Source organism: Phycomyces blakesleeanus, assembly GCF_001638985.1.
Source record: "Phycomyces blakesleeanus NRRL 1555(-) unplaced genomic scaffold PHYBLscaffold_3, whole genome shotgun sequence".
In the NCBI taxonomy this organism is placed as follows: Eukaryota; Fungi; Mucoromycota; class Mucoromycetes; order Mucorales; family Phycomycetaceae; genus Phycomyces; species Phycomyces blakesleeanus.
The window spans coordinates 1,012,726-1,039,318 of NW_017265136.1; the positions used below are offsets into that span (position 1 = coordinate 1,012,726).

The 26,593-nt window shown below is 33.3% G+C and overlaps 8 protein-coding genes across 8 annotated transcripts; 5 read left to right on the forward strand and 3 right to left on the reverse strand.

Moving 5' to 3' along the window:
- Positions 1-495: 495 nt before the first annotated feature.
- PHYBLDRAFT_163563 (hypothetical protein) lies at positions 496-3,612 on the forward strand (the record flags this gene model as incomplete). The annotated part of the gene is made up of 5 exons (XM_018434831.1): positions 496-640; positions 700-741; positions 803-1,027; positions 1,085-1,479; positions 2,191-3,612. 5 exons carry the CDS (start codon positions 496-498, stop codon positions 3,610-3,612), a joined length of 2,229 nt encoding a protein of 742 aa, XP_018296496.1.
- Positions 3,613-3,743: 131 nt separating this feature from the next.
- Positions 3,744-5,073, reverse strand: PHYBLDRAFT_163564 (hypothetical protein; the record flags this gene model as incomplete). Its single annotated transcript, XM_018434832.1, has 4 exons — positions 3,744-3,908; positions 4,007-4,192; positions 4,257-4,562; positions 4,618-5,073. The coding sequence occupies 4 exons, from the start codon at positions 5,071-5,073 to the stop codon at positions 3,744-3,746; spliced, it is 1,113 nt and encodes a 370-aa protein (XP_018296497.1).
- Positions 5,074-5,345: 272 nt separating this feature from the next.
- PHYBLDRAFT_163565 (hypothetical protein) lies at positions 5,346-6,114 on the forward strand (the record flags this gene model as incomplete). Its single annotated transcript, XM_018434833.1, has 6 exons — positions 5,346-5,469; positions 5,545-5,606; positions 5,674-5,722; positions 5,793-5,860; positions 5,927-5,988; positions 6,060-6,114. The coding sequence occupies 6 exons, from the start codon at positions 5,346-5,348 to the stop codon at positions 6,112-6,114; spliced, it is 420 nt and encodes a 139-aa protein (XP_018296498.1).
- A 5,716-nt stretch (positions 6,115-11,830) lies between these two features.
- PHYBLDRAFT_140535 (hypothetical protein) lies at positions 11,831-12,164 on the reverse strand (the record flags this gene model as incomplete). The annotated part of the gene is made up of 2 exons (XM_018430424.1): positions 11,831-12,031; positions 12,132-12,164. The coding sequence occupies 2 exons, from the start codon at positions 12,162-12,164 to the stop codon at positions 11,831-11,833; spliced, it is 234 nt and encodes a 77-aa protein (XP_018296499.1).
- A 2,427-nt stretch (positions 12,165-14,591) lies between these two features.
- PHYBLDRAFT_18573 (hypothetical protein) lies at positions 14,592-15,547 on the forward strand (the record flags this gene model as incomplete). Its single annotated transcript, XM_018439130.1, has 3 exons — positions 14,592-14,821; positions 14,938-15,025; positions 15,236-15,547. The coding sequence occupies 3 exons, from the start codon at positions 14,592-14,594 to the stop codon at positions 15,545-15,547; spliced, it is 630 nt and encodes a 209-aa protein (XP_018296500.1).
- A 296-nt stretch (positions 15,548-15,843) lies between these two features.
- Positions 15,844-19,238, reverse strand: PHYBLDRAFT_140537 (hypothetical protein; the record flags this gene model as incomplete). The annotated part of the gene is made up of 9 exons (XM_018430425.1): positions 15,844-16,293; positions 16,401-16,433; positions 16,516-16,740; positions 16,812-17,143; positions 17,274-17,367; positions 17,538-17,782; positions 17,991-18,254; positions 18,762-18,980; positions 19,049-19,238. 9 exons carry the CDS (start codon positions 19,236-19,238, stop codon positions 15,844-15,846), a joined length of 2,052 nt encoding a protein of 683 aa, XP_018297121.1.
- A 4,011-nt stretch (positions 19,239-23,249) lies between these two features.
- On the forward strand, positions 23,250-24,076 carry PHYBLDRAFT_185207 (hypothetical protein; the record flags this gene model as incomplete). The annotated part of the gene is made up of 2 exons (XM_018439046.1): positions 23,250-23,372; positions 23,427-24,076. A coding segment is annotated over exon 2 (558 nt), but the record flags the coding sequence as incomplete, so codon positions are not given.
- A 352-nt stretch (positions 24,077-24,428) lies between these two features.
- Positions 24,429-24,878, forward strand: PHYBLDRAFT_93282 (apses-type HTH transcription regulator; the record flags this gene model as incomplete). Its single annotated transcript, XM_018443824.1, has 3 exons — positions 24,429-24,522; positions 24,585-24,717; positions 24,800-24,878. Coding segments are annotated over 3 exons (306 nt in total), but the record flags the coding sequence as incomplete, so codon positions are not given.
- Positions 24,879-26,593: the final 1,715 nt, after the last annotated feature.

Sequence of the window (26,593 nt, forward strand, 5' to 3'; positions counted from 1 at the left end):
CATATAAACCAGATCAGTAGTTATTAGCTTATATATATATGAGATCAGCTATCATCCACTTATATATATATGAGATTGACTATCAATAGTTTATATATATATCAGATTGACTATTACCAGCTTATATATATATAAGATTGGCTGTTATCAGCTTATATATATAACAGATCAGCTGTCATTGGCTTATATTTATATTGGATTGATAATTATTGACTTATATATCACTAGAAAAACATACGGGAATTACCATGTACAAAGTTAAATTATAACAATAGAAAATCTGGGGTATTTTTTCATCTCAGCTTTTTTTGTGTGTTCAAGATGAAAACACTGTTTTCCGGTTTTCTATTGGCTTGGATACAACAGGCGAAAATATTATTTATTATTATTATTATAAAGACATAACATTTCATTATAAAGACATAGTAAATTTAGTAAACGTTGTACTTGTTTCCTTTTTCTCTTAACACTTCAAAGTAAAAATAAATAAACATTATGTCCACAATTCCTGAACTCTACAACGAAAAGTGCCATTGTGCTGGATGTAGTCAGAACGATCTCGGCTATAGTTTTGTTGCCAGAAGAACTGCTCAACGTCATAACAAAAGGGCAAGACTAAATGCCATAAGATGTGAAAGGGGTACAATATTTGAATTTATTTAATTGTATTGTAATCCATGAAATAACGTGTTGTAATAGACATGTCTACCCAAAGAAATATGATGGAGGTCGATGATGAACGTAAGGTTTATTTAATTCAGATACCGTTAGATATTAACCAAGTGTTATATTCTAAATGTAGCTATCTTAACCCATCAACCCGGAGCCCTGGAAGAATCGTACACTCAGACAAACTCACCTGTTTGGGAAGGAGCTTCAATGTCTGACACTGAAGACGTTTCCGTTACTAATGACGCGATCAGCAATGGCGACAATGATGACAGTGGAAGCAACAGCAATGAAATCAGTGAAGACGAAAGCGAAGACGATGTTATTGAGCTCGACGACAATGAATTGAATAGTGAAGGTCAGTTAGTGTTAAAAATTTTTTTAAAAAAAAAGCGTTAATTTTTTTTTATAATAGACCCTTTTGCCACCCCCGATATGCCCCAGAACCCAGTGCACAGGTTCATTGCTACTTTTGTGGTGATGTTCGCTTCCCGCTATGTGGTTGACAAGGGCGCCGTTGTCTTGATCGAGTTCATCAACAAGCTTTTGACAATTTACGAGCAGGATTTCCAACTGCCCTTGAGCCTTCCTGGTCTTCAGCGCATGACAGGTTTCTCAGCCATGACCAAAGGCATAAAGAAATTTGTTGTGTGTCAGGATTGTCACAATGTGTACGAAGAAAGTGCATCTGTCCCGTCTCATTGCGATTTCGTAAAGCTTGGTGCACGCTCGTCTTGCAACTGCCAATTGACGAAAACATCAGCATCGGGTGCTTTGGTGGCCAAGCGTTCATACTTGTACCAGTCCGTCGTTAATACTTTACGAATGTTTTTTCTTCGTCCAGGATTCGAGGATAAAATTAGACATTGGAATCACGAGCTGAAGATGGTGGATACGATGTGTGACATATACGACGGTGCCATGTGGAAGGAGCTCAAAGACAAAGATGGCGTGCAATTCACAAAGGATTCGCGTTCATTAATGTTGACTCTCAACATCGACTGGTTTCAACCTTTCGATAACGTCACGCACTCGACTGGTGCCATATACCTGGTAGTAAACAATCTGCCTCGCAATGAAAGATACAAGCCAGAGAACACACTTCTTGTAGGATTGATGCCTGGCCCGAAGGAACCCAAATCCGAAGAGATAAACCATTATCTCCGGCCTATGGTAGATGATCTGATAAGATTGTATGAGGGACTGGCAATCCCAACTTTCGAGTGTCCTAGTGGTGTCCGCGTCCGTGCCGCATTGATGATGGTGGCCTGTGACATCCCGGCAGCAAGAAAGACAAGTGGTTTCACCTCGCACAACAGTACATGCGCATGTTACAAGTGCAACAGACATTTCCCTCGCTTGGAAAACGGTGTCAATGTTGACTTTCGTGGGTTTGACTTCTCTCGGTGGGTGCTTCGTGACGGTGTAGAGAACAGGTTGCATGCTGAGGAGTGGGAAAGTGCTAGTACCCCCTCAGAAAGGCATCGGCTGGAGGTCGAAAATGGTGTTCGATGGTCGCAGTTGCATCGCCTTGGATACCTTGATCTAGTACGTGGAACGATCATCGATCCCATGCATAATTTATTCCTGGGAACGCCTAAAAGATTGATGGATCGTTGGATCAAAGACGAAGACATTCAAGATGGCGATTTTGCGGCAATGCAGAAGACTGCAGAAACGATGATTGTGCCTGGTGGATACACCTCTTTCAACTCGAAAATAGGAAAGCAGTTTTCGTATATGAAGGCAGACGAGTGGAAGTCATGGGTGCTCGTATACTCGCCAGTTCTGTTGAAAGATGTTCTTGCAAAAGACAGATTCGAAAACTGGATTAACTTTGTTGATGCATGCCGCCTGTTGATCAAGCCAACGATCACGTTCGATGAAGTCAACACTGCCCATCAGTTTCTTCAAACTTTTTGCACCAGATGTGACGAGCTGTACAACGCCGAAATCCTCACCTGTAATATGCACCTACACCTCCATCTTCGAGATACAATTCGTGATTTTGGACCAGTGTACGGTTATTGGCTATTTGGGTTCGAGCGGTTTAACGGGTTGTTAAAAAATTTGAAGACAAACAGGAAGATCGGGTTTGAAGAAACATTTATGAAGAAATTTATTGAAGATGTGCACAAAGACGATCTTGTCAACAGTTTCCTTCAGAGTACCCGCCAGACATCTGCATTTCCTCTCCTTACCAAACTCACTTCTTCCTTTACACCCGCCACCATTCCATCCATCCGTCAACGTACCTTCCGCATACAGTCATTTGTCGAGGCTTCTGAAGATCCAAATGTACTTGTAAAAGGCAACGAACCTCTCCCTCCTTCCGCATTCCCTCTATCATTAAAATCCGCTACCACAATGAGTGACATTCACTATGTTCATCTCTTACAATACTACAAAGTTGCGTACAACAATGAACAATTAGTTCACTTTCAACAAGCGTCGGAATCACCATACTTTGTCGACAATACAATCACCCTGTTGAAATACATCAACATCCTTGGGCAGGTCTACAAGGGTAAAGGTGAATCTGGAAGTCGTGGCTCTCTTGTACAAGCAAAGTTCATTGGAAGTACTGGTGAGCATATCATCGCATACACGGGTCAAATACAGTACATTTTCACCCATTCTTTCACTCCTCCACCCACCTCTTCATCCCTTACTCCCTTGCTCCGCACCCATCGCCGCCCAACACAACTTCTTCACAATTCTCAACATACTTTTGCATTTATCAAATGGTACACACCCGAAAATGATAAATCGCGAGAGTACAAACACGTTGAAACCTGCTTTCCAACATTTTCTCCTGACGATTTCCAATGTGTATTGCCAGTGCATAGAATTATGTTAGAAGTAGCAACTGCTGAGCATACAACACGCAGAAAAGTAAAAAAGATGCTGGTCATTCCTTTGCCAAAAAAACAATACATTTAAAAAATAATAAAATTATAACTCCCTTTTTTAAAGGCACACAGAAAAGAATAATCATAGTGTTTGTATTTGTTGGTACGTTTATCATTGTCAGATGGAGGATGTGGAGGATGTAGAGGATAAGAAAACAAAATTTATTGAAACTCATCTCTAAAAGCCCAGTGAGGGAGAAGGGACGTCAATCTAGGCGGGACTGCTAAAACAGCATCTCTACCGAAGGACCTCTTCAACATCTGACGCGAATTGAAGTCCATGCGATTACGCATAAAATCATCAACAACTGCAAGAAAGTGATTGTACTAAATACAAATAAGTGATTAATCAAAGTTCTGTTTCATTTAAATACATAAAAAAACAAAAAAAAGCTATATACAATAATGTAAACAAAAGAAATTACCTCATCGCTTCTCCAACTTGGACGCACTGTACGAATCGCACGGTTGCTCGAGACTCCAGGCATATCGTCTTCAGATTCGCCCTCAGACATTGCTTCTTTCTGTAAGAGTCCGTCGCAGCTCTTACCCACCTTCATATCAATTTCAGCCTTGAATGTATGGTAGGTCAGCTCGCGACGGTCAAAATGCTAGTTTATAAATGTATTAATATGAATACATTTAATTTGCAATCAAAATATACTTCTAACATACATCGGTCTCTCGACCTGCTTTTCTTGACCGAGAATTTGTCTTTTTGCGCGCTTCATAGGATTCCTTGACTCGGCGTCTCGTTCCACAAAAGTTTGTGTAGATACAATCGCTAATATCGGCCTGTCGAACACTAGTCCCAACAACCTTTGGAGCCAGGTATGCATGAAGGTCATGCATCAGCTGTCTGTTGGGTGGAAGTCTGTAATCAACATTAACATCCCAACTGCGCTTGCTGTCGTTAGCTGCAACTAGTTCCGGCTTATTTGATTTGAAGTTGTGTTTCTTCAACTCTCCTCGGATAAGAGCCTATACTTAGTGTGAGATATTATGTTGATGAGCTACTGTACATCTCAACACTTACTAAAACTCTAGTGCGATCCTGTTTACTAAGTTCACCAGCGTTTGCACCAGTAAGAACCACTGGACCAACAGAAGGAGCGACAGAAGGACCAACAGAAGGAGCAACAGAAGGAGCAGCAGAAGAGATACCAAACAAAGCCTCAGAAGGTGTTGTATACCAATCCAGAGTAGAACCAACGGAAGAAGCTGCGAAAGGGACAGAAGCAGAAGCAGGTATAGTGGTAGGAGCAATAACTGCAAGAAGTTCTCCAGAGGCATCGGCAACGCTATCAAGTATTTCCAATGAATCTTTGTTCCCCTTGATAACAATGCCAATGTTTGAATCCATGGTCTTGAGACTTTCCTCCATAGCGGTGAGCCTTCTTAAAAGCTCAGTATATTCCGGGGATGGAGCCGGGGCAATTGACTGACGATTGTTAACCATGGTCTGAAAGCTATCTAATAAAATGTTATACATGAGTTGATTGTTAATTATATTTGTTTTATATATCTATTCATTGTATATATAGAGTGTTATTAACATACAAAAGAAGTTAGGTGTTAAGCGAAAGAATAAAGTGTAGTTAATGGAAAGATGGTAAAAGTAAAAGCAAGAACCCATTTATTATATTACACTTGTTGCTGTAAATACTCAGGATTTCTTTAATACGCGTATCTCTATTAATACTTCCTGGAATTAACGGGGTGCAAATCGGCTTTGAACATGCTTTTTTCAACTCAATCCAATATATGATTTCTGTCTTTCAGCCTTTTGGCCCTTTGGTCTTTTGTTCTTTTTGTTTTTTTTTTTTCATTTACAAGTTTTCTCTCTTTTCTCTCTTTCCAACATTTATTATATTCACAGATTTTCTTGGTAAGATATCTTATTCTTTAATATTATATATATATATATAACTAAAATGATAATAATTGTTTTCTATTACTACAGACACTCGTGTTTTGTTACCTTCTGATGCATCCCCTTCACAATGTCCATCCGGATTAGCTAAGGTTAGTAAATATACTTTATGCTGTCATCCTATAAAATTATCCTGACCTTTTCCTTTCTTTTGTATAGGCCATATCGCCGAAATTACTCTCTACTATTAAACACGGTTATGAACACGGTAATATTTTATTTTATTTCAATCTATCTCTTTTTAATAAGCACATGGCTTAACATAATTTCTATTATAGATGAACCTCCCTCTCATGAGCACATCGCGAATCAAGAACTTTCATTTCATACGAGTGTCATTGACATGGTAATTTTTTTTGTACATATAACAATATTATTTATTTTGTATATTAATGTATATCATTTACTGAAGACAATATTAGCGTCTCCTATGTACTCTCTTGGTCTGCAAATAAATCCTTTTGCTTCGGGTAGGTAAATGAAATATTCTACCACACAGTTCACAAAAAATAATTTTTTTTCAGCATTTTTATAGCCAAATAAAGTATATTGAGTACTATGGTTCGCATTCATGACGCCTTTTCTTTTTGTCTCTGGTAAGCTATTATATTGCAAGCATAATTACATATATATATTCTTAATATCCACGATTTCTTGTTCAAACAGTTAACACTTTTCTAATTTCATAGAACAACCATTTACAAGCAAGCAACACACAACTGGGCTTTTCTCTGGGAGATATTGTTTGGAGAATACTTGTTTTATCAGAACATTGGCCATTTCAAATTGTATGAAGGATAGAACACTAGCCAGAATGTTCCTGAATATTAAATATAACCACTGTACTATAAACCTAAGAATATTCTTTTCTTTCTAATAAAAACAAAATAAACCAATAATTATTATAAATAAATTAAAGATCGGAGAAGTGTATGGAAGCAAACAGTATAAGAAGAAGTCTCTAAGATTGGATAAAATAAATTCAAATACAACAAAACCCTGTAAAAACTGGCATATCCATAAATTAAACAATGTAAAAACTGGCATATCCGTATAATCGATCTTTCATTTATCGTTCTTTTAATCGGAAAGCGGTAGGATATATTACAACAAAACGTAATTCTGAGTTGCCGTTTTAGTGCATGTGGTAAAAACCCATATACAGAAAATGCAAACACATCCTACTATCCTGCTGTTCTGACCTTTTCCTATGTTCGAAAGTTGGTCTTACCACCTATGAGTAAGCCAGCTTCATACACTTGTAAAAACTATCTGATCACATCGTAAAACCTGGTCTTTTCACATAATTAATTACAGTTTTACACATAAGAAAACCGCACCTCTTTTCCAGTGTATATAAACCAATAATTGCCGATCTGATATATATATAAGTCAATAGTCACTGATCTGATATATATATAAGTCAATGATCACTGATCTCATATATATATAAGTAGATAATCGCTAATCTGGTATATATATAAGCCTATAATTGCTAATTTCATATATATATAAGCAGATGATCATCGATCTCATATATATATAATTAATGATCATCAATCTAGTGTATATATAAGTCAATAGTTGCCAATCTGGTATATATATAAGCAGATGATCACTGATCTCATATATATATAAGTAGATAATCGCCAATCTGGTATATATATAAGTCAATGGTCGCCGATCTGGTATATATATAAGTCAATGATCACTGATCTCATATATATATAAGTAGATAATTGCCAATCTGGTATATATATAAGCCAATAATTGCTGATTTCATATATATATATAAGGCAATAGTTACCAATCTCATATATATATATAAGCAGATAATTGCCGATCTGGTATATATATAAGTAGATGATTGCCGATCTCATACATATATAAGCAGATGATTGCTGATCTCATATATATATAAGCAGATGATCGCCGATCTCATATATATATAAGCAGATGATTATCAATCTGATATATTTATATAAGCTGATGATAGTCGATCTGATATATATATAAGCTGTTAACTGCCAATTAGGTATATATATAAGCTGATAACAGGTGATTCACACTATATATAAACATATGATACTCAATCTGATATATATATAAGCTGATGATAGCTGATCTGGTATATATATAAATTGTTGACCGCCAATCAGCTATATATATATAAACTATTAACAGTCTATCTCATACATATATAAGCTGATATTAGCTAATCTAGTATATATATAAGCTGATATTAGCTAATCTAGTATATATATAAGCTGTTGACTGCCAATCTGGCATATATATAAGCTGTTGACTGCTAATCTGATATATATATATAAGTTATAACAGTCAATCTTATACATATATAAGCTATTAACAGTCTATCTCATACATATATAAGTAGATCACAGTCAATCTGATATATATATAAGCTGATGATAGTCAATCGGGTATATATATAAGCTGTTGACTGCCAATTGGGTATATATATAAGCTGATGACAGAGGATGTACACTATATATAAACATATAATATCCAATCTGATATATATATAAGTGGATCACAGTCAATCTGATATATATATAAGCTGATGATAATCGATCTGGTATATATATAAGCTGTTGTCTGCCAATTGGGTATATATATAAGCTGTTGTCTGTCAGTTGCATATATATATAAGTTGATGACAGGTGATTTGCACTATATATAAACATATGATATCCAGTCTGATATATATATAAGTAGATCACAGCCAATCTGATATATATATATAAGTGGATAACAGTTAATCTCATATATATATAAGCTGAACACTACCAATCTAGTATATATATAAATAAATGCTATCTGATCTGATATATATGTAAATCAATAACAGTCAATCTGTATTATATATATATATTTATCACATCCAATTTACGACTTATATAAGTTAATAAAATGTAATATATAATCAATATTAGCCAATAACATTTGATTTATTACTAATATTAGCCTATAACATCTTATCTATCTCTGATATTAATCAATACTATTGGATCTATCACATTATATATATTCACACTTGTCAATATCCAAGTCATATCCAATCATCTCATCAAATATAAGTTACATACTCTAATCATATTTAATCTTTCATTTTATATATATTCACAACTCTTTTATAATCTTTATATGTGTATTGTTAATGGAGTTATTTTGGTTTAAATAAAAGATGTTTAAATGTTGCTGCGTAGCTTAAGTGTTATCGCGTTGTGTTTTGGTTCTGAGCACCCCTGTTCGACCCTACGTGATATCATTCTTTTATTTCGATTTTTTTGCGTCGTTTTTTTGTTTCTGATCTGGGTTGGTCTTTCTTTTACTATAGTAAAGTCAAAAGGTCAAACCAACTGGGGATCAAGAAGTATATGTAAAATCAAAGATAGGATAAAAGATACTTTTTATGTATATGAATTGATTTGTCATATATAGTTTTCTAAAGTAATACTGCGCATTATCTGCATTAGCTATTATATTAGATTTAAATAAAAGGAAAGTCATTATACTTTGGTTAATGCTCAGGAAGATATTACTGCGCATAAAGAGGTATTGTGGTTAATTATTTTCAGATTGTACGGATTCATCAAAATAATGTCTGACAGTTTTTTTTTTGTAATAAAACAACAGTATAATACTACTGTTATGAGTTTTCTTTTTTTATAATTTGTTTATTAAATTAAAGAGGTGTAAAGGAAAAGTCTGTTTACATATCAAGGGAAGGTTTGTGATTGCTTGTTATAATAAGTATATTATAAAAGTTAAAATCTCAAGAAATGAAATATAAATAGAGATATTATAGTTCTAGAGTATATTTTTTATTATAGTATAGCAAACAAAAAAATTAATATAAAATAAACTATTTAGCTGAAGTATAAAATCAACATTTAGTTTTTTTTTTTAATTTTTTATTATTATTATTTTTGTTTTTTTTTATATTTTGGGTTTTATATTTTTTTCTTATTTTTTATTATTATTTTTTTTTATTTTGTTTTTTATTTTATTTTTTATTATTATTTTTTTATTATTTTTTTATTATTTTTATTATTTTGTTTTTTATTTATTTATATTTTATTTTAATGCTTTTATTATATTTATAATAAATTAGCATTTCAAAAAAATTGTGAATAAACATATTAATTTTTTTAGATAAATTCTATTTTTTTTTAGTATATATATGATATTCGGCTAGGGCGGAAATATTTGATTTATTTTAATTTTTACCCACCTGCGCACTATACCAAATTCCGGCGGCCATCTAATCGTAGCATGATTCAATCTCCGAAAAAATTCTAAAGACCGACAATGCGCCTCTAATGCCACTTTTCAGTTACTCTTCGTCATTAGCTATCGATAGAGCCAAGAAGCATACAAATACAATCAGTAGAAGTCGAGAAAAGTAGAATTATATAAATTTTATTTTTTGAATAAATATTGATTTCTCAAAAAAAAATAATAATATTATAAATGCCGACTGAAACCGATATTTTTTATTCTTCTATTATTTCTAATCGTTTTATTTTTATGTATTTTATTGTGTGTTTAATATTTTCAAGTTATATATATATAAAACCAATATGTATTTGTATAGATTAAATATTATATCAAGAAGGCACGTTTCTATCATAATAGTTCACACGGTATCTACTATGAACTATTAATCAGTTTTTTCAGATATCTGGTTTTTGTGTGTCTATGCATCGCATTTGATAACAAGCTTGTTATACTTATATATTGAGATATGAATTTTATAACATATGTATAGTCAAAATTATGAAACTAACAAATACATACTTATACCAAGGCATAGATTTGTAATATTAGTGTAGCAAAAAACTGTGTGTTAATAGACCATATAACTCTTGGTAAAAGACTTATTCTATATAACACACAACGCAGAAAATATATTTTTGAATGTTGGGATGACTAAAGAAAATATTAGTAGCTAGCCTTGGTTAATCTGAATATACTATAGAAAGAACGAATTTGGACGAAGATAAAATCTTTAATGGCAGAAATACTAATACTCATTTTTTGTCAGAATAAGAAAATGATATTGAAAAAAAATTGAATTACAAAAGTTTGAATAAAGTAGTATGTAGTGTAAAAGAAGCAAGTACTTAATCTATTGTCGTACTACAAGGACTGTAAAAAGTATTTTTTTTTGTTTTGGGCCACAAAAATTGAACACTGCTTTTTTCCCTCTCTTTTTCATTTCTGGAAGTCGTGACGAATCCCTAGAAAGTTGTAAATAATATATCTGCGGTTGTCGCATGCCACAGGAAGCATTCAATGGTTTTTTTGTACGGAATTGACATTAGACAGATCAAAGTAAGAATTCAAGATGTCTTGAGTTTCTAAGGATCTCTCTCTCCACAGCCATACGCACACACACTACAAGTCTCGATTCTTTTATTCATTTTATTATTATTTTATTCTCAAGTTGAATTCTTGTTTTAGCCTTTCTTTACTTTGAACAAACATACCCACTTCCTAGAGAATGATAATGCATCACTCATCTTGGTAGTGGGCAACATACATACATACATATATATATATATATTAAAATCGTTTTAAACAACGAGTCCCCCCCTTTTTTTTAAAAAAAAAAACAAAAAAAGAAAAAGAAAAGGTAGAAGAAATAGGGTTCCCCCGACATTACACATAATCCTAATTGAATCTTTGTATAGTTCACTCATTCCCATCAATAATCACTCGTTGTCTAATTTTGTCGAGATCATTTCCCTTGAGGTGTATACGTAAAAACATATATTTGCGTGAGTTCACTGGTGCCTGGTCTCTTTTGACATTATAGCCTACCCAGATAAGTTCAATAATTTTGAATGAGCAAAATAAACCACTTGAGAATAAGTATAAAATAAAAGAAACCCCTGTGAAAAGAAAAAATAAAATAAAAGTAAATTGGCAAAGCTAGACAAGAGATTAACAGTCTAGGATAGAAATGAAGAGTTTTAAGGAGAGAATACCTGCGTGAAAAGTTGGATTATAAGAGTGTAATATATAAATATAATGAGTAAGACCACGCGCCGAATAAATCTATAAAGAAAGAAAAAACAGTGGCTCGTTAAAAATGGAGGATACCTATTATTGTACTGGCTAATGCCAATAGTAGGAATGTGGTTTTTCTTTAATCTCAACTCCAAAGAAAGCTTTATATTTAGAAACTCTGGAAGACGGGGTGGATATGGAACCAGAATGCACGGCAATACCAATACAACGTGGACCACTTTTATATATTTCTCAGGTAGGCCCAGAGAGAGTATAGGAATTATTTATAGCTGTTATTGTATGATATTAGGTATAAGAACGGATCACTCTTGACAGGATCACTTGTTGGAGGATATGAATGCAAACGGTTTTCAGTGCGTGATTGAATTGCAAAGTCGATGAGGATTTGAGCAAGCTTGGTAGTCCGGACATTGATGTAAATGGCTTGCGGGATGTTAAGGGGTAGATTGATAGCGAGCTGCTTGTGATTTACATTGATGCTATTTAACCAGTTGTGCTCACTTTCTGTACACGTACATAAGTCATGTATTTGCTACAGGATTTATCTAAGAGGTTGGTACGTGTGTTGAAAGTTGTGGCTTCAGGTAAGTCATTCTGAATACCATTGAAATACTCTTACACGTTTTATGAGCAATTATTTTACATCGATGGTCCAGTAATATTAGTAAAATAAATAAAAATAAAATGGTAATATATGTAATAAAGCATCATAAATTCAGCCGTAGCTATATTTTAGAGTAAATTGGTTTGTGTGTGTGTGTTCCGGATGATGTCCACAAAAGCGCCGTGTTTTTCATTCATGATATATACTATTATTTTATCTACAGTTTAATAGTTGCATTTGCGCTGATAGTGTGGTCGATTAAACATCAAAGGGCAAGCTTATTTTAACGACACTTCCATTTATTTGTGCTACTTAATTTATGATCTACACCAGAGTTGTTTGGATCCTTTGAAGTATTCCTGTCTGAAATTTTTTGGTAGTTACCGCGTCTTCATTGAATATTAGGCGGAATATGGGATATAAAAAATTGAACAAATTGAGATGATTGGAATTAGTCGATTTATTTATTCATATAACAAACCCGATCCGGTAATATATATATATATCTAGACACATCGTTTCTGGAATATTAAAGACAAATATATGGATTATTTGCTTGCAAAGAAGTATGCTATGCTGCCTTGCATTTCCAGTGCATTAATTATTACTGTACATATGCTAGGGTGTAGAGCACTTGTAAGGCACTATGACTCAAAGAAATAGTAGACAGGACAGGCTGGAATTACGGCGGTATTATTTTTCTTGGTTTTCTTCAACAACCACTCGAGTTTCAGGTATATTAATCAAGCCGGTCATACCGGAACCTGTAGGAACATAAAGGATAGTATACTATAATGTAATAAAGACTGAAATGTTTACTGTTAGTATTATTAGCTTTTAGACCTTTTTTTTTGACAGCAGAGATTAATGTATGTTCTCTGTAGAAGAATATAAATTGTGATTTTATGCCTTTATTTGGCTTCACAGGGAAATTCTTGCCGATGTTCCAACTATAGCTAGTCAATTGACCTGAGGGACATCTTATTGTTTTTACAAGAAATAAAATAAAAAATAAGACTTGTATTTTAGAAATGTATGATAATTTTTATATAAGGGCAAGAGTTTATTTAAGTCTGATTGTATGTTGACTAACTTTACAGGAAAATAAAAGGTGATTTCGGTGGTAGTTTTAGAGGTTATTGTAGGGGCCAGTTTTGGGCACATTTTTTTATTTTAAACTGTTAATAAAATCAATTTTTTTTTGGATTTATTTATTTATTTCTAGGTTGTGAAGTTAAACATAATTATCACTTTTATCTTTTGCATTAGACACTTCTTTATTATGACCGTAAATAACACCCAAACAATAAGAATAATAGTAATTAAAACAAGTTTTTCAGGGTATATCAAAATAGTAAGTGGTTGAATTAGTTATTTAGAGTAGCAATATTCAAAGATAGTGGGTCAAGAGGTTATAATTTCATTTTTATTATAAAAAAAGGGTGGTGACTTGAATAACACGTATAGTATGAGTCTTGTAAATTGACTTGATAGTTATATACATTTTGATATCATGTAAGCTCATTTTATATTTATCTGCCATTTTTCAACAATAGGTATCGTGTTTTAGTATTAATTATAGATTTCTTTGATAGTCATTTTTGTTGCATTATTAAAACACACTTGTAGCCTTTTATTTTATGTATATTCAAGCTTATATTTAATAGAATAACTGCACTCGTTCTTTCTCTTATTCCGTTTTCTCTTTTGATATTATATTATTCTCTATAATATATTCAGTATTTTTGCAAGCTTGCTTTTCAGCCTTGTACTTTTAACAATACATTTGTATGTGTTTGGGGGCGATTGCTTTTTCTTGGCCGCCGTTCTCAAGGTAAGGGTAGGATATATACGGAAAACACAGAGAATAAAAGAAAAAGGATCGGTAATTGGATATGTACTTTTTGAAACTTAACAGTCTATTTGAAACTTTCGATATAATTAACAAAAATATAAATGGTATGCCAGATCATAGCCAAATAAATACACAAATATTCTTCACAAATTGATTATTTGTTTTACTGATCACCAAACCCCACTCTGACCTAATCTAACCTAACCTAATCTCTTTTCCTTTCAATTGAAAAAAAAGAGCTTATATATATATATATATATCTTGGTGGTATTTAAAGAACAAGTTTCTATAGCCTAGGGAGTAAAGTCTGATAAAACAAGAAATCTTTTGAATTGTCACTCTTCAAGAACAATAGAAAATGAAACCAATGTTTTTACATACAAAAGGTCTCCTTATACAAGTCTATCTCTCAAAAAAAAAAAACTTACAAGTCACACTCAACCCATAGATATATATTATTTATTTATTTTATTTTTTTAAAAAAAAGAGTGCATCTTTATTGTAGCTGTGATTCCCGTCTCCCTCCCTTTATTTTAATTTTATTATATAATATTTTCAAATATGAGAGGACTCTTTATTGTTTTGGAAGGATGTGACAGATCTGGAAAATCAACTCAATGCCATCAACTTGTGAAACAGCTTCAAGCAAAAGGATATTCTGCTCAGTACCGCAATTTCCCTAATCGCACAACACAAACAGGCAAGATGATTGACAGTTATCTTCGACAAGCAACAGAACTGGATGATCATGCTGTACATTTGTTATTTTCTGCAAATCGCTGGGAAGCAATGTAAAAATGTCCTTTTTGCTTTTATTTATTTATTTATCTTCTTGCTTTTGATAGTGTCTTAAACATCTTTATCGCTTGTCTTTTTATTATTATTATCATTATTTTATTATTATTAGGAACTCTATAAAAGATACATTGGAATCAGGCATCACTCTTGTCGTCGACCGGTACGCCTTCTCCGGTGTTGCGTTTTCTTCAGCAAAGGTAATTTTATATATATTTAAAGAATATGCGATTTTCTTTATTCTATTCTATTATATGTTATGTTATTCTTTTATATATATATACATATAAATTCAAAATATAATACGTATATTTGTTATATTTTTGTGTATAAATATAAATAAATAAAAAATGTATATATATACATATATATATATATATGTATGTATGTATGTATATGTATATATAAAGGGCCTTGATTTGAATTGGTGTAAGCAGCCTGATGTTGGTTTATTGTCTCCTGATGTGGTGGTTTTCTTGGATCTCTCGATTGATGAAGCTGAAAAGAGAGGTGGCTATGGTGAGGAACGGTATGAAAGACGCGAATTACAGACCAAGGTCAGAAACCAGTTTATGAAATTGAAGGACGACACATGGAAGGTGGTCAATGCGGCCCAGTCTGCAGAGCAAGTCGAGAAGGGGATTTGGTCTATTGTTGAAGCTGCCCTGAGCACAAGCACAAATCAACGCAAATCACTTTTGTATAGTCTCTGGAAGGATTGAGCTTATATACGAATATATCGAATATTATATATATATATAAGAATAAGATAGAAAAGGAAATTCTTATTTTTTTGAATGTTATATTGCTGTTGATATAATTCAGACCATAAGGATCCATTACAAAATATATTTTTTTTAACAAAATCAATAAATGATAGCATATTAGCTTATGGGACCTTCTTTTAATAATAGTGCTAATCTTAACAATCATCAGGCAAAAATTGTAATTGTAGTAAAAACAAAAAACAAAAAAAAATAAAAACAGTGAATTAAATGAATATGATGCTCTTTGCTTTCTACTTGGTCGTGTAATGAGGCATCTTGTCCAATTCTTTGTAAACATCTTTTCGACTAACTTGAGGTGGACGTCCTTTACCATCTTCGCTGCGGTTGGACAAGGATTGGGCACCCAAAAGACTGCTTAGGGAAGAAGAAGAGGATCCCCCTTTGGGGGAACCGGCCAGGGGAGTCGCTCCGGTCAAGGGAGCCTTTTTGGATATCAAAGACTGGAAGAAATTGGCCAAAACTTCATGTGAAGGTCCACCTCCACTACTGCTGCTGTTACTACTACTAATGCTGCTGCTGCTGTTGATGCCACCGATACCACCATTTCCAGCACCGATACCTTCGCCCATCATACCGCCACCCAATGAGCCCGGAGATCCAAGGTGGGATTGGGATGTAGCACTAGACCCTGCGAAGCCATGTAGTCTGTCAATTGAACCATTACTACCACTTGAAGATAGCTATTTTCCACATATACATACGTGGGTGTGGGTGTGAATTTGTATTTAGTAAGCTTATTTTTTATTTTTATTTTTTAACTCGCATATATTACTATTACTATTATTACCTTTCCTAGGGTTAGTTTATCAAATGGTGATTCCTGTGGGTTTTCAAATGTTCGATTTATTTAATATTATTAGCCGTCTTGTTTTATATAATAATAATAATAATCAAGGCATTACCTTGCGTTGTCTTGGAAGATCATTTTCAAAATCTTCACTTTTGACTGTGTCAAGGACCAACGAGGAAATTCCCAGGGGTCCTACGACACTTGGACGGGTCAATGATGCATCAGCACCGGTTCCGCTTCTATTCTGGATTTCTGGGGCGCGCTGAAGAGTTTCAAAGTGTCTTTCCAAAAACACTTGTTCATCTTCACACACAACCACTGGAGGAATGTTAAGTGGCTAGAAATATAATTGTAAAAATAGATTTAAAAAATAAATAAAATAAAAATAAAAAAGTTTAAGTTATTTACCATGTCTCCTGTATCTGGATTAGGCGTAGCTTCTTCGTAAAGCCCTCTTGCGCCATGATCGCCTGGTTGTTGCCTGTCTGCAACAGCTTCTATATCTGCATCCCAGCCTGCACTCACACCTTCACAATCAAAACCTTCCTTGAGGATCCGGATCTTTCCCCATGAATCCCAGCCCGACGGCACAAATACCGAATCACGCTCAACCACCTGGGCCTTGAGAGAAAATGGAAAGGTTTTTGTGGATCTGGTCAATAGGCGATGTAGAATGTACTGACGCAGGTTGTGGAAGGTGTGAGGATAGAGAGTAGAAGTATATACAAGAGCAGCACCATCTATCATTAAACAATATATATATATATATATATATGACGGTTAATATTCTGTGTTTTGTGCTGTAGTGTGCTGTAGTGTGCTGTAGTATATATGTGTGCCTTTTTTTTTAATTTTTATTATCAGACTTACATTTCATACAAATGCAACGCAGTGTTTGTTGTATAAAATCAAACTGATCTTCATCATAATCCTGGGTTTGTTCCAATGTGTTTATCGCATCACTCTTTATGGTTTTTTTTATGTGTTTGTGTATAGATATGCATGTGTTTCAAAAAGAAAATGAAAATCAAAAGAAGAAGAAGAAGGTTAATATATATGTGAGTATGTTTACGGCTATGTTTATCAATGCTTCTTCTTCTTTTTTTTTTTTAGCTTTTGTATTGGTTTATTTACCTTGCAGCATACTACAGCCATCGGGACACCGAGATTGTTAGTTAAACATCCCTGCGTCAAAGGGAGTGTCACTTGATCTGCTGCAGTGGTTGTTGTGACCAGGGGAGTCAACACAAACCCTGTGGTGAGTGGAGTAGAAGGCACAGACGTTGTGGTTGGAGTTGATGCAGTGTTGGTAGATGATGATGGCACCGGTGGGGCTGCGTTGACGGTAGGTTCTGAATAAGTCTTTAAGAAATGCTCCACTTTATGCGTACGTGCGTGCGTGCGTACGTGCGTATATGTGTATGTAGATGTGAATGTAAGTGTAAGTGTAAATGTAAATTCAAATAAGTGTATGTAAATTATCATAAAACAAAGCAAATACTATTACTACTTCTTTAATTTAATTTAATTTAATTTTTAAAAAAGATAAATGCATTATATGGTGTATAGTATATAATTTTAGATTACCTTTCTCGCGAAGGTCATCCACAATTGCCTTTCCACGACTCCAGGATTCTCCTACACTCCCTTCTTTGCAGATCTCCTGTATTGATCGCTGCAAGACATCGATCCAACGCTCTAATGTCTCAAGAAACTTCCAAGGACGGGTCCAATCAAGACACAGAATTACAAACGAGTCTGCCAATGTGTCTGAATTCAATGCAAATTTCAACAGAGGTTGATATTCTGGGGACGACAAGCCCAATTGATAAAGACCAAGACGTGCCATGGCTTTTATGATAGTGATAGTGATTGTATTATTGTATTATTATTTTGGTATTGGTTTGATGACATTATTATTATTATTGTGATCGATTGTCATATATAATATATACATTCATATAAAAAAAATTGAATTATTATCATTATTCTTGTGATAATAATTGTCATGATTGTCATAATTATAATCCCAATTATTATGGTTACGATTATGATGAAAATAACACTCCAATAGATCAAGTTAAATCCAATTTTTTTTTAAAAAAAAAAAGCTCTACTCTGCCTTTCTCTCTCATCACCATCTTTATAACAATAATACCAAATATTTTCATAGTTTTCTTTAAAAGAATATAATTTACACACATGTAAAAATAGTGTAATCGAGAGAATAAAGAAATTCATCTCAAATACACACTTCTTTTTGGTTTGTTTTTTTTTTTTTTAAAAAAAAAAGAGAAAAAAGAAAGAAAGAAAGAAAGAAAGAAAGTTTAATTATTTTTTTAATTGATTTTGTCCTACCTTCATTTTCTTCATCTTGAACATCAACAAAGGTGTAGCCTAATGCAAGCGTGCTGATGGAACCTTTGTCTAGATTGTCTACTGTCATTGTGTATGGATGTGAAGACACACCAAAAGAAGTTCCAGGTTGGACGTCGTCTGATTCCAACTTTGGTGTCTGTGGTCCAGGATCGTGTTTAAGATAGTGAATCAAGGTAGATTTACCACATTTAGGATCACCTGAAATGATGATGATTATGGTGATTAAGAGATTATTACTTGTTATTATTTTTTATTTTATTTTTTACCAAGAATGAGGACATTCTTTGTAGGAACCATTTTAGATGATGCTACTCCTCTGAGGATTGTAGACCAGATCTCATCTTTGTCTGAGGCTGGTTGAGTATGTTGTGTTTGTGTTGATATTCCCAAGGTTGAGGAAGTAGATTGGCTCTGTGAAGGAGTGGTATTGTTGGTGCTTGGTCGTAGGAGAGTCATTGCAACTACCTGCGTTGCTTTTGTGTAGAGGTTCTGAAAAGTGTTTTATTATTTAAATTATTTAAATTGGTTCAGTAAAAGGAGTGATAATGAAAGTTAGGGAGGGTAGAAGGAAAAGGGGGAAAAGGGCATGGTGTATTATTATTATTTTTACTAACTGATAAGCGGTTTTTTTTTATTTGGTTATATTTCATCGTAATATAAAATGGAAAATATGTATAAAAGTAACCCCCTCTTTTATATATTTACATATGTATGTATGGATAACGCTTATTAGTATTATTTTATTAGGTGAAAAGATATTGATACTCTATTTGCACTCCAATATCTATCTATATATCAAATGTCTTTTTTAGATAAACTTGGTTAATTAGTCTTCTTTTATATTTATATATTTATATATTTGTTACAAAACAATTTCTTTAATTTTTTGTTATAGATGCATCCTTTGTAATGACGAGGAATCTCATATTATAATGTGCAATGACAACTAGACTTCTTTTATTTTTTTTACAAGTGACCATTGCAAATGAAGAAGCACAATTATAGCCCGAGGCTTAGATAATATGATTTATTCTGAAAAAAAGAAAGAAGAGAGAAAGAGAGAACAGTTTTGTATAGAGTGTAATGTACTACTAAAGTAAAGAGCAATGATAAGATGGATAGATTATATTACCTCATCATTATGAATCCAACTAATGATATACTAGAGGCTTAAAGACCAAATAATTTAAAGGATCAGATTATCAATTAGAGATTGTTATTAATAACATTAATGGTGATAAAAGAAAGCAAAGGGGATTATGCGAATTTGCTTGGATTGGAAAGCATGTGAGAAATGATTTATATTCTATTGCTACCAAATGGTATAAGCTAATGACTCACTCTATCTTGGTCTCATCTGCAGAGTAAATTTAGTGTAAATTATACAAATGACTACTTGTCTGTCTTTTTGAACAAAAGATCCTTTTTATTTATTTATTTATTTATTTATTTATTTGTTGATCAGATCAATGATCTACTGAATACTGAATACTAGATCGTGGTCTGGTCAATACTAATTGTAAAGGCCGTGAGAGAAAATCCAGACTATAGATTCTGTGGGTTTGTTTTGTTTGTTTCTTTGAGATTAGTCATTGATAATTATAGATATAGATACTTCTTTAATGAAATCCTCTTTTGTATGTGTTTGTTTATTTGATTCTTAGTTTGTTTCTTTGTTCAGCCTGGTCAGAAATAAAACTCGAATTGTGGATGGTGAGACACTTTACTGCATACAAAATAAACAGAATCAAATAAAGGGTTTTTTTTTCTTAACTTGCATTATTCTGCATATTGATTTTTTTAATTTTTTTTTTTAAAAAAAAGCTAGCCGCACAAATCTTTATTATTAATAATAATATTTATAAAAACCTAACTAACTAACTAACTCATCGAATCGAATCGAATCGAATCAACTTAAAAAATTATTTTTATTTGACTGAGCACAAGGCCAGGTCATAGTTAAAATTCTAGGCATCCTTTTAAATACACTCTTGCTTGGACTTGAATATATAGATAGATAGATATATAATCAATTTGATTTGATCTATCTGTTTAATGGCAATAGTAATAATAATAAAAGGTTCAAATTAAAGAAGAGCAATGTATATATATATTTCTATTTTTTGTTTGTATTCCATTTGCCCTGAATCAATCTCAAAACTGTCCAATAAGTGCATAATAAGGGATACAACAACAAATAAAATAAAATAAAATAAAATAAAATAAAAATATCAAGTAACTTCTCATTTTGTTTAATGTCCTTCTTTCTTAATTTTTTTTTTTCAATATTTCCAAATATATAAAATAAAATAAAATAAAATAAAATCTGAGCGGTCCGAACAGAGTGACACCAACAACAATCATTAAAAATAATATTTATATTTATACTATAAGGAAAATACAACCTAGTAATCTATTTAACAAGACTATAGCATACAAGGAATACGTTGTATGTCCTGTCAAATGTTAAATGAATAAATATAGAAAAAGAGAGAAATCTATGTCTGTACACAGACTATGCTACATACTACAGCACACACCTATACATATATGTATTTACATATGTACATATGTATGTATGTAATAAAAGAGAGAAAGAAAGACAAAGACAAAGACAAAGTTTACAAGGCACAAGGCACAAGGCACAAGGCACAATAGCACAATAGCACAAAACATAATATTTTATCTGTCGTCTGGATAGATGTGCTGCATTGTGCTTCTCACAGAAACAGGCAATTTCCAAATATGGTCATCAAATGATACATCCTTATTTTATTTATTTATTCATTTATTTTTGTGGGGTCTGTTCCGGTGTATCATTTGTCTACTTTGTATTAAACAATTTTCTTATTTGCTTGTCTACCAGCCAACCCAATCAATTAATTATACTATAGATTTTTGTTTTGGTTTGTTTTGGTTTGGCTTGGCTTGGCTTGGCTTAGTTTATTTTGTTAATCAAAAGCCTAACTAAAGCCAAGTCATTGTATAGTATAGTATAGTGTATTTTACTTTCATATTCTTTCCTTTTCCTACTCCTCCTCCTTCTTCTTTCTTCTTCTATTCAACACCCCCCGCTCCCAACCTTTGACCACCCCCTTGTGTCCTTTATTTTTTTTTCTTATTTTATCCCTTGTTTATTTCTTTATTTATTTATTTATTTATTTATTTTTTTAAAAAAAATAATTTAAAATGTAGATAGCTGTTTCCATTTAAGTATATAATAAAAATAAAATAAAGGCCAATGTTCAAATCATCGAAGCGCATTGATAGAAAATGAATATATTTCCCTGCAGTATATATATACAAATGTACAAATGTACAAATGTACAAATGTACAGATGTGGATTGCATTGCAACTCGAGAAAGATACAAAATAAAATTGTATTCTACATCTGTCACCATTTTTTTCCCCTTTTTATAAACAAGGGGTTTCTTTATTTTATATATATATATATATATATATATGTTCTTTCTATAATAATAATAATAATAATTATGATTATGGTTATGGTTGTAGTTGCTGATTATTCAATAGCAGTTGCTTTGTGAATAATCAGCTATTTACGTATTTAAGAAATATTTGGATGTTAATCCTAGATGCTCTTGTGGTCATATTCTTTATTTTCTAGACATCTTCTGACCACAACAAAAGAGGCACAAATTGTAGCAGAATAAATATAAATATAAATATAAATATTTATACTTTATATCCATAAACCAAACTATACTATCAATATTTGTTTATTCTCTTTACAATTCATTGGACAATACAGACAAATAGACATATAGCATAAAAGAGTGCAAAGTGAATTAAAGTGATTACTACAAGATGTGTAATATAGTCATAGATATCTATAAAAGGAAAGTATATAAAGTATAATTGCTAATTTCTATTTTAGATGCATTGTTATTGGCCAAACCAGATACTTTTACGATACTTTAGTATATTCAAGGATATCACACACTATATAAATAAATAAATAGCTATTTGTTTTGCTTGTGCAGTGAAATTTGACCACATTGCAGCAACCTTATGGATACAAACAAGTCAATCACTTACTATTACTATATAGTGTAAGAGAAAATAAATAAAGGAGGCACTTTATATATTCTATTCTATTTTATTTTATTTTATTTTATTTCCCCCCCTTTTATTTTTGTTTCCTCTCTCTCTCATACACATAACCCCTCAGTCTTTGCCTCTGTCTCTGTATCTCATACCCCCCTTTTCCTTCAATCACTCTAAATTATTATTATTATTTTTCTGTCTTTGTATTTCAGAGGATTGGGCTTGTTGAAGTCTAAGTTCCGCCACTTACTTCATCTTTTTATATATGTAATATAAAATTAACCTTTATTTTTATTATTTTTTAATATTTATTGTCTCTTTATTTACTTTGCTCTTTTTCTTTTTCTTTTCTTTCTTTCTTTCTTTCTTTCTTTCTCTTTATCTTTATTCCCCTTTTTATTATTATTATTATTGGAGTTCTTCTGACCACCCCCTTTTTAATTTTAATTTTATTGAATCAAATCACACTTCTTTATACCTATATACTTCATAATTTAATACCATTATTACTGTCATATTCTGTAAGTCAAAACAATAGTATCCTCTACTGGTAACCTGACTAATCTTATTACCAGGCATATTTCATTTCATTTTAATTTTTAACAAAAAAGAAAGAAAATTCAAATTAATAGCATCAAATACAAAAATCAAAAATCACAAAAAAAATGGAAGGACTTTACCAGAACAATCTCTATTCATCGGCTGCATCTTATGTCCTGCCATCTGCACACACCGACTCTTCATTTGGAAACAACTATCACTCACAGTATCGCGTCAGTGCCTTTTCGGATACCCGTTATCCAAACCCTTATACCTCTCTAGGTCCCCATTCAACCACCTCTTCTTCAGGCCAGTCTTCATCCCACTATACTCCTCCTCTTCTCTCCCACCACAATCCATCCGGTATCCACTCTCACCACTCTCAATCCCACGACCCTTACTCTGCATCCTCACCAGCATCAGCATCCTCATTATCACCCCCATCACTTACCGCTCATACCCACTCACACAACACCCCAAATACCCTCAACACACTTAGCACTCTAAACTCATTCAGCTCACTAAACTCATTCAACACAAATTCACTATCCCTTTCCCTATCAAACCACAACACAATCCAATCAGCATCACAATCACAATCACAAGCAACAACAGCATCATCATCAGCATTATCATTATCATTATCATTATCATCAGCACAACAACCTTCAATAGCAGCAGCAGGGTCAGTGGCACCATCGGCATTAACATTATCATCATCTACAGCACCAGCACCAGCACCAGCAACAACAACAACAACAACAACAACAACAACAACAAAAACAAAAAAATCATCATCAGCATTAGCACTATCAACACCAATATCATCCTCGGCACCAATAACCTCAACAGCAGCATCAGCATCAAATGGATTTGGATGGCCATCTTCATCTGCATTCTCTTGGAACTCAGGAGCTCCGCTAGGTCTGTCTTCATCCTCGCTCGCCAGACCTTTTTCATACGGATCGTCCTGCTACGGATCCTGCCCAGCCGCATCTTCGGGTATCAGCCACATCACCAGCCTGTCTGGTCCACCCCACAGACCCAAACTGACCACAACCATGTGGGAAGATGAGAACACGGCCTGTTACCAAGTTGACACAAAGAGTGTTTGTGTAGCCCGTAGACAAGGTAAAACCAAAAAAATTAAAAAATTAAAAAATTAAAAGAAAAACTAAATTATTGTTTGTTAGATAATGATATGGTCAATGGAACAAAACTCCTTAATGTTGTTGGCATGTCTCGAGGAAAACGTGACGGGATCCTAAAGAATGAAAAGGGCAGAGTTGTAGTCAAAGTTGGAGCCATGCATCTCAAAGGAGTCTGGTAAATTTGCTTGCAAAATAAAGAAATAAAAACAATAGATTATTTATTTATTTATTGACTTAAAAAAAAATAAATAAATTAGGATTACCTTTTCAAGAGCCAAAGACCTGGCCACAAAATTCAAGATCTTGGATCTGCTCTATCCTCTGTTTGTCGATGACCCGTCAGTTTTCTTGTACTCTTCAACTGCCCAGAATTCAAATGGAAATCTGCCACTGGGCGTGTCTTCTTCCTGCGACACAAGCCGGACCACAAATTCCCATCAGTTACACTCATACAAATCAGGGGCAACCACATCATATACCCAATTTCCTCTCCAATCCTGGGACAGAACCTACCAGTCACTTCCAAGCATCACAAACACAAACATGCAAACACAACAATCACAGAATCAACAATCTCAAACGCAAACGCAATCTCAAAATCAAAATCAATCGCAAAATCAATCACAACAGCAAGATAGTAAGTTTCTCTATTTATTTTTGCGGTCATGTACGTACATTTCTTTTCTTTTTTTGCTTTTATATATATATATATATATATATATATACATATTGAATTTCCATAGTGGCTGTGCATATATACTAATACTAATAATAATAATAATTTTCTTTTCTTTTCTTAAATAAATAAATAAATAAATAAATAAATAAATAAATAAATAGGCTTTCGGTCTCAGGCTAATGCAACAAGTGGTAGCTGCAGCCCTGTTCCTGGAACAACCAGCTCAATGCTCGCTGAAGATAATGATCTTTACCTGATGAACAATTCTTATGAATACAGAACATCTGGACACCGCAACAGCTATAGTAGTATTGGTTCATCTGGCCATGCCTATGGTTCCCATAACAACAACAACAATAATGGACTTGGTGTACCCGGAATCTATTCTTCCGCTTCAGGACATCATGACTCACATTCGTACTCTACTCAGCACTATGGAACATCTGGTTTTGGAAACCGTAAATCGCATTATTATAGCACCAAAAAGAGCAGACCAAACTCGCTGATAAACGATGGTGATAATGAGAGTGATAGTGGTGATTGCAATAGTGATTGCAATAATGAAAGCGATGAAAAGGACTATATGACCACGTGCCATCAGAGTACTACAAATGAACCTGCCGACGACACAAAATCACTAGGGTCTGGCCAGATTGATTTTCCCAGCAGTCCACCTCCAGAGTCATCTGGATCAGGTTCAGGTTCACAGGTCAAGCTTACGCCGTACAGTCACACATCCTCATCATCAACAACAGTCAACAACCCTGGCAATGGCAATAATGGCAATGTCAATGGGAGTGGCAGTACAACACCAACACCGCATATGTCAGGCAGCCATAATAGTGGATCTATTCAAACCACACCTTCGTTTTCATCTACCTGGTCAGCATCGTTTGGATCCCTTAACCCAACAGGTTCAGAAGTTGTAAATTCAAAAGCCACACTGTCTTCAAATTCTGTACAAGGTAATATATGACTTTAGTTATTTTAAAGTAATAATTCATATATTTAAATATCTGTTTGTTTATTAAATAGGTAGGGCAGAAGGAGTGTTGCCTTATAGACAGCCATTTGATGGTAAGATTGGTTCAGAAGGAGGGGTAGGAGAAAAGACGGCGGTGGCGGGGATGGTCAAAGCGAACCGAAAGCAATCGATGAAAACGGATGACCATTTCAAGCCCAGCAAATCGTCAGCCGGGCGCAAGAGATTCAAGGGAGAAAAGGGAGAAAGAGTATAAAAAGAAAAAAAAAATTAATTCCAAAATAAAAAATAAAAATATTTATCATTATTATTATTATATATTGTACCTTTTTCTTCTTCTTCTTCCTTTTGATTTTAATTTAATTTAATTTGATTTGATTTAATTTAATT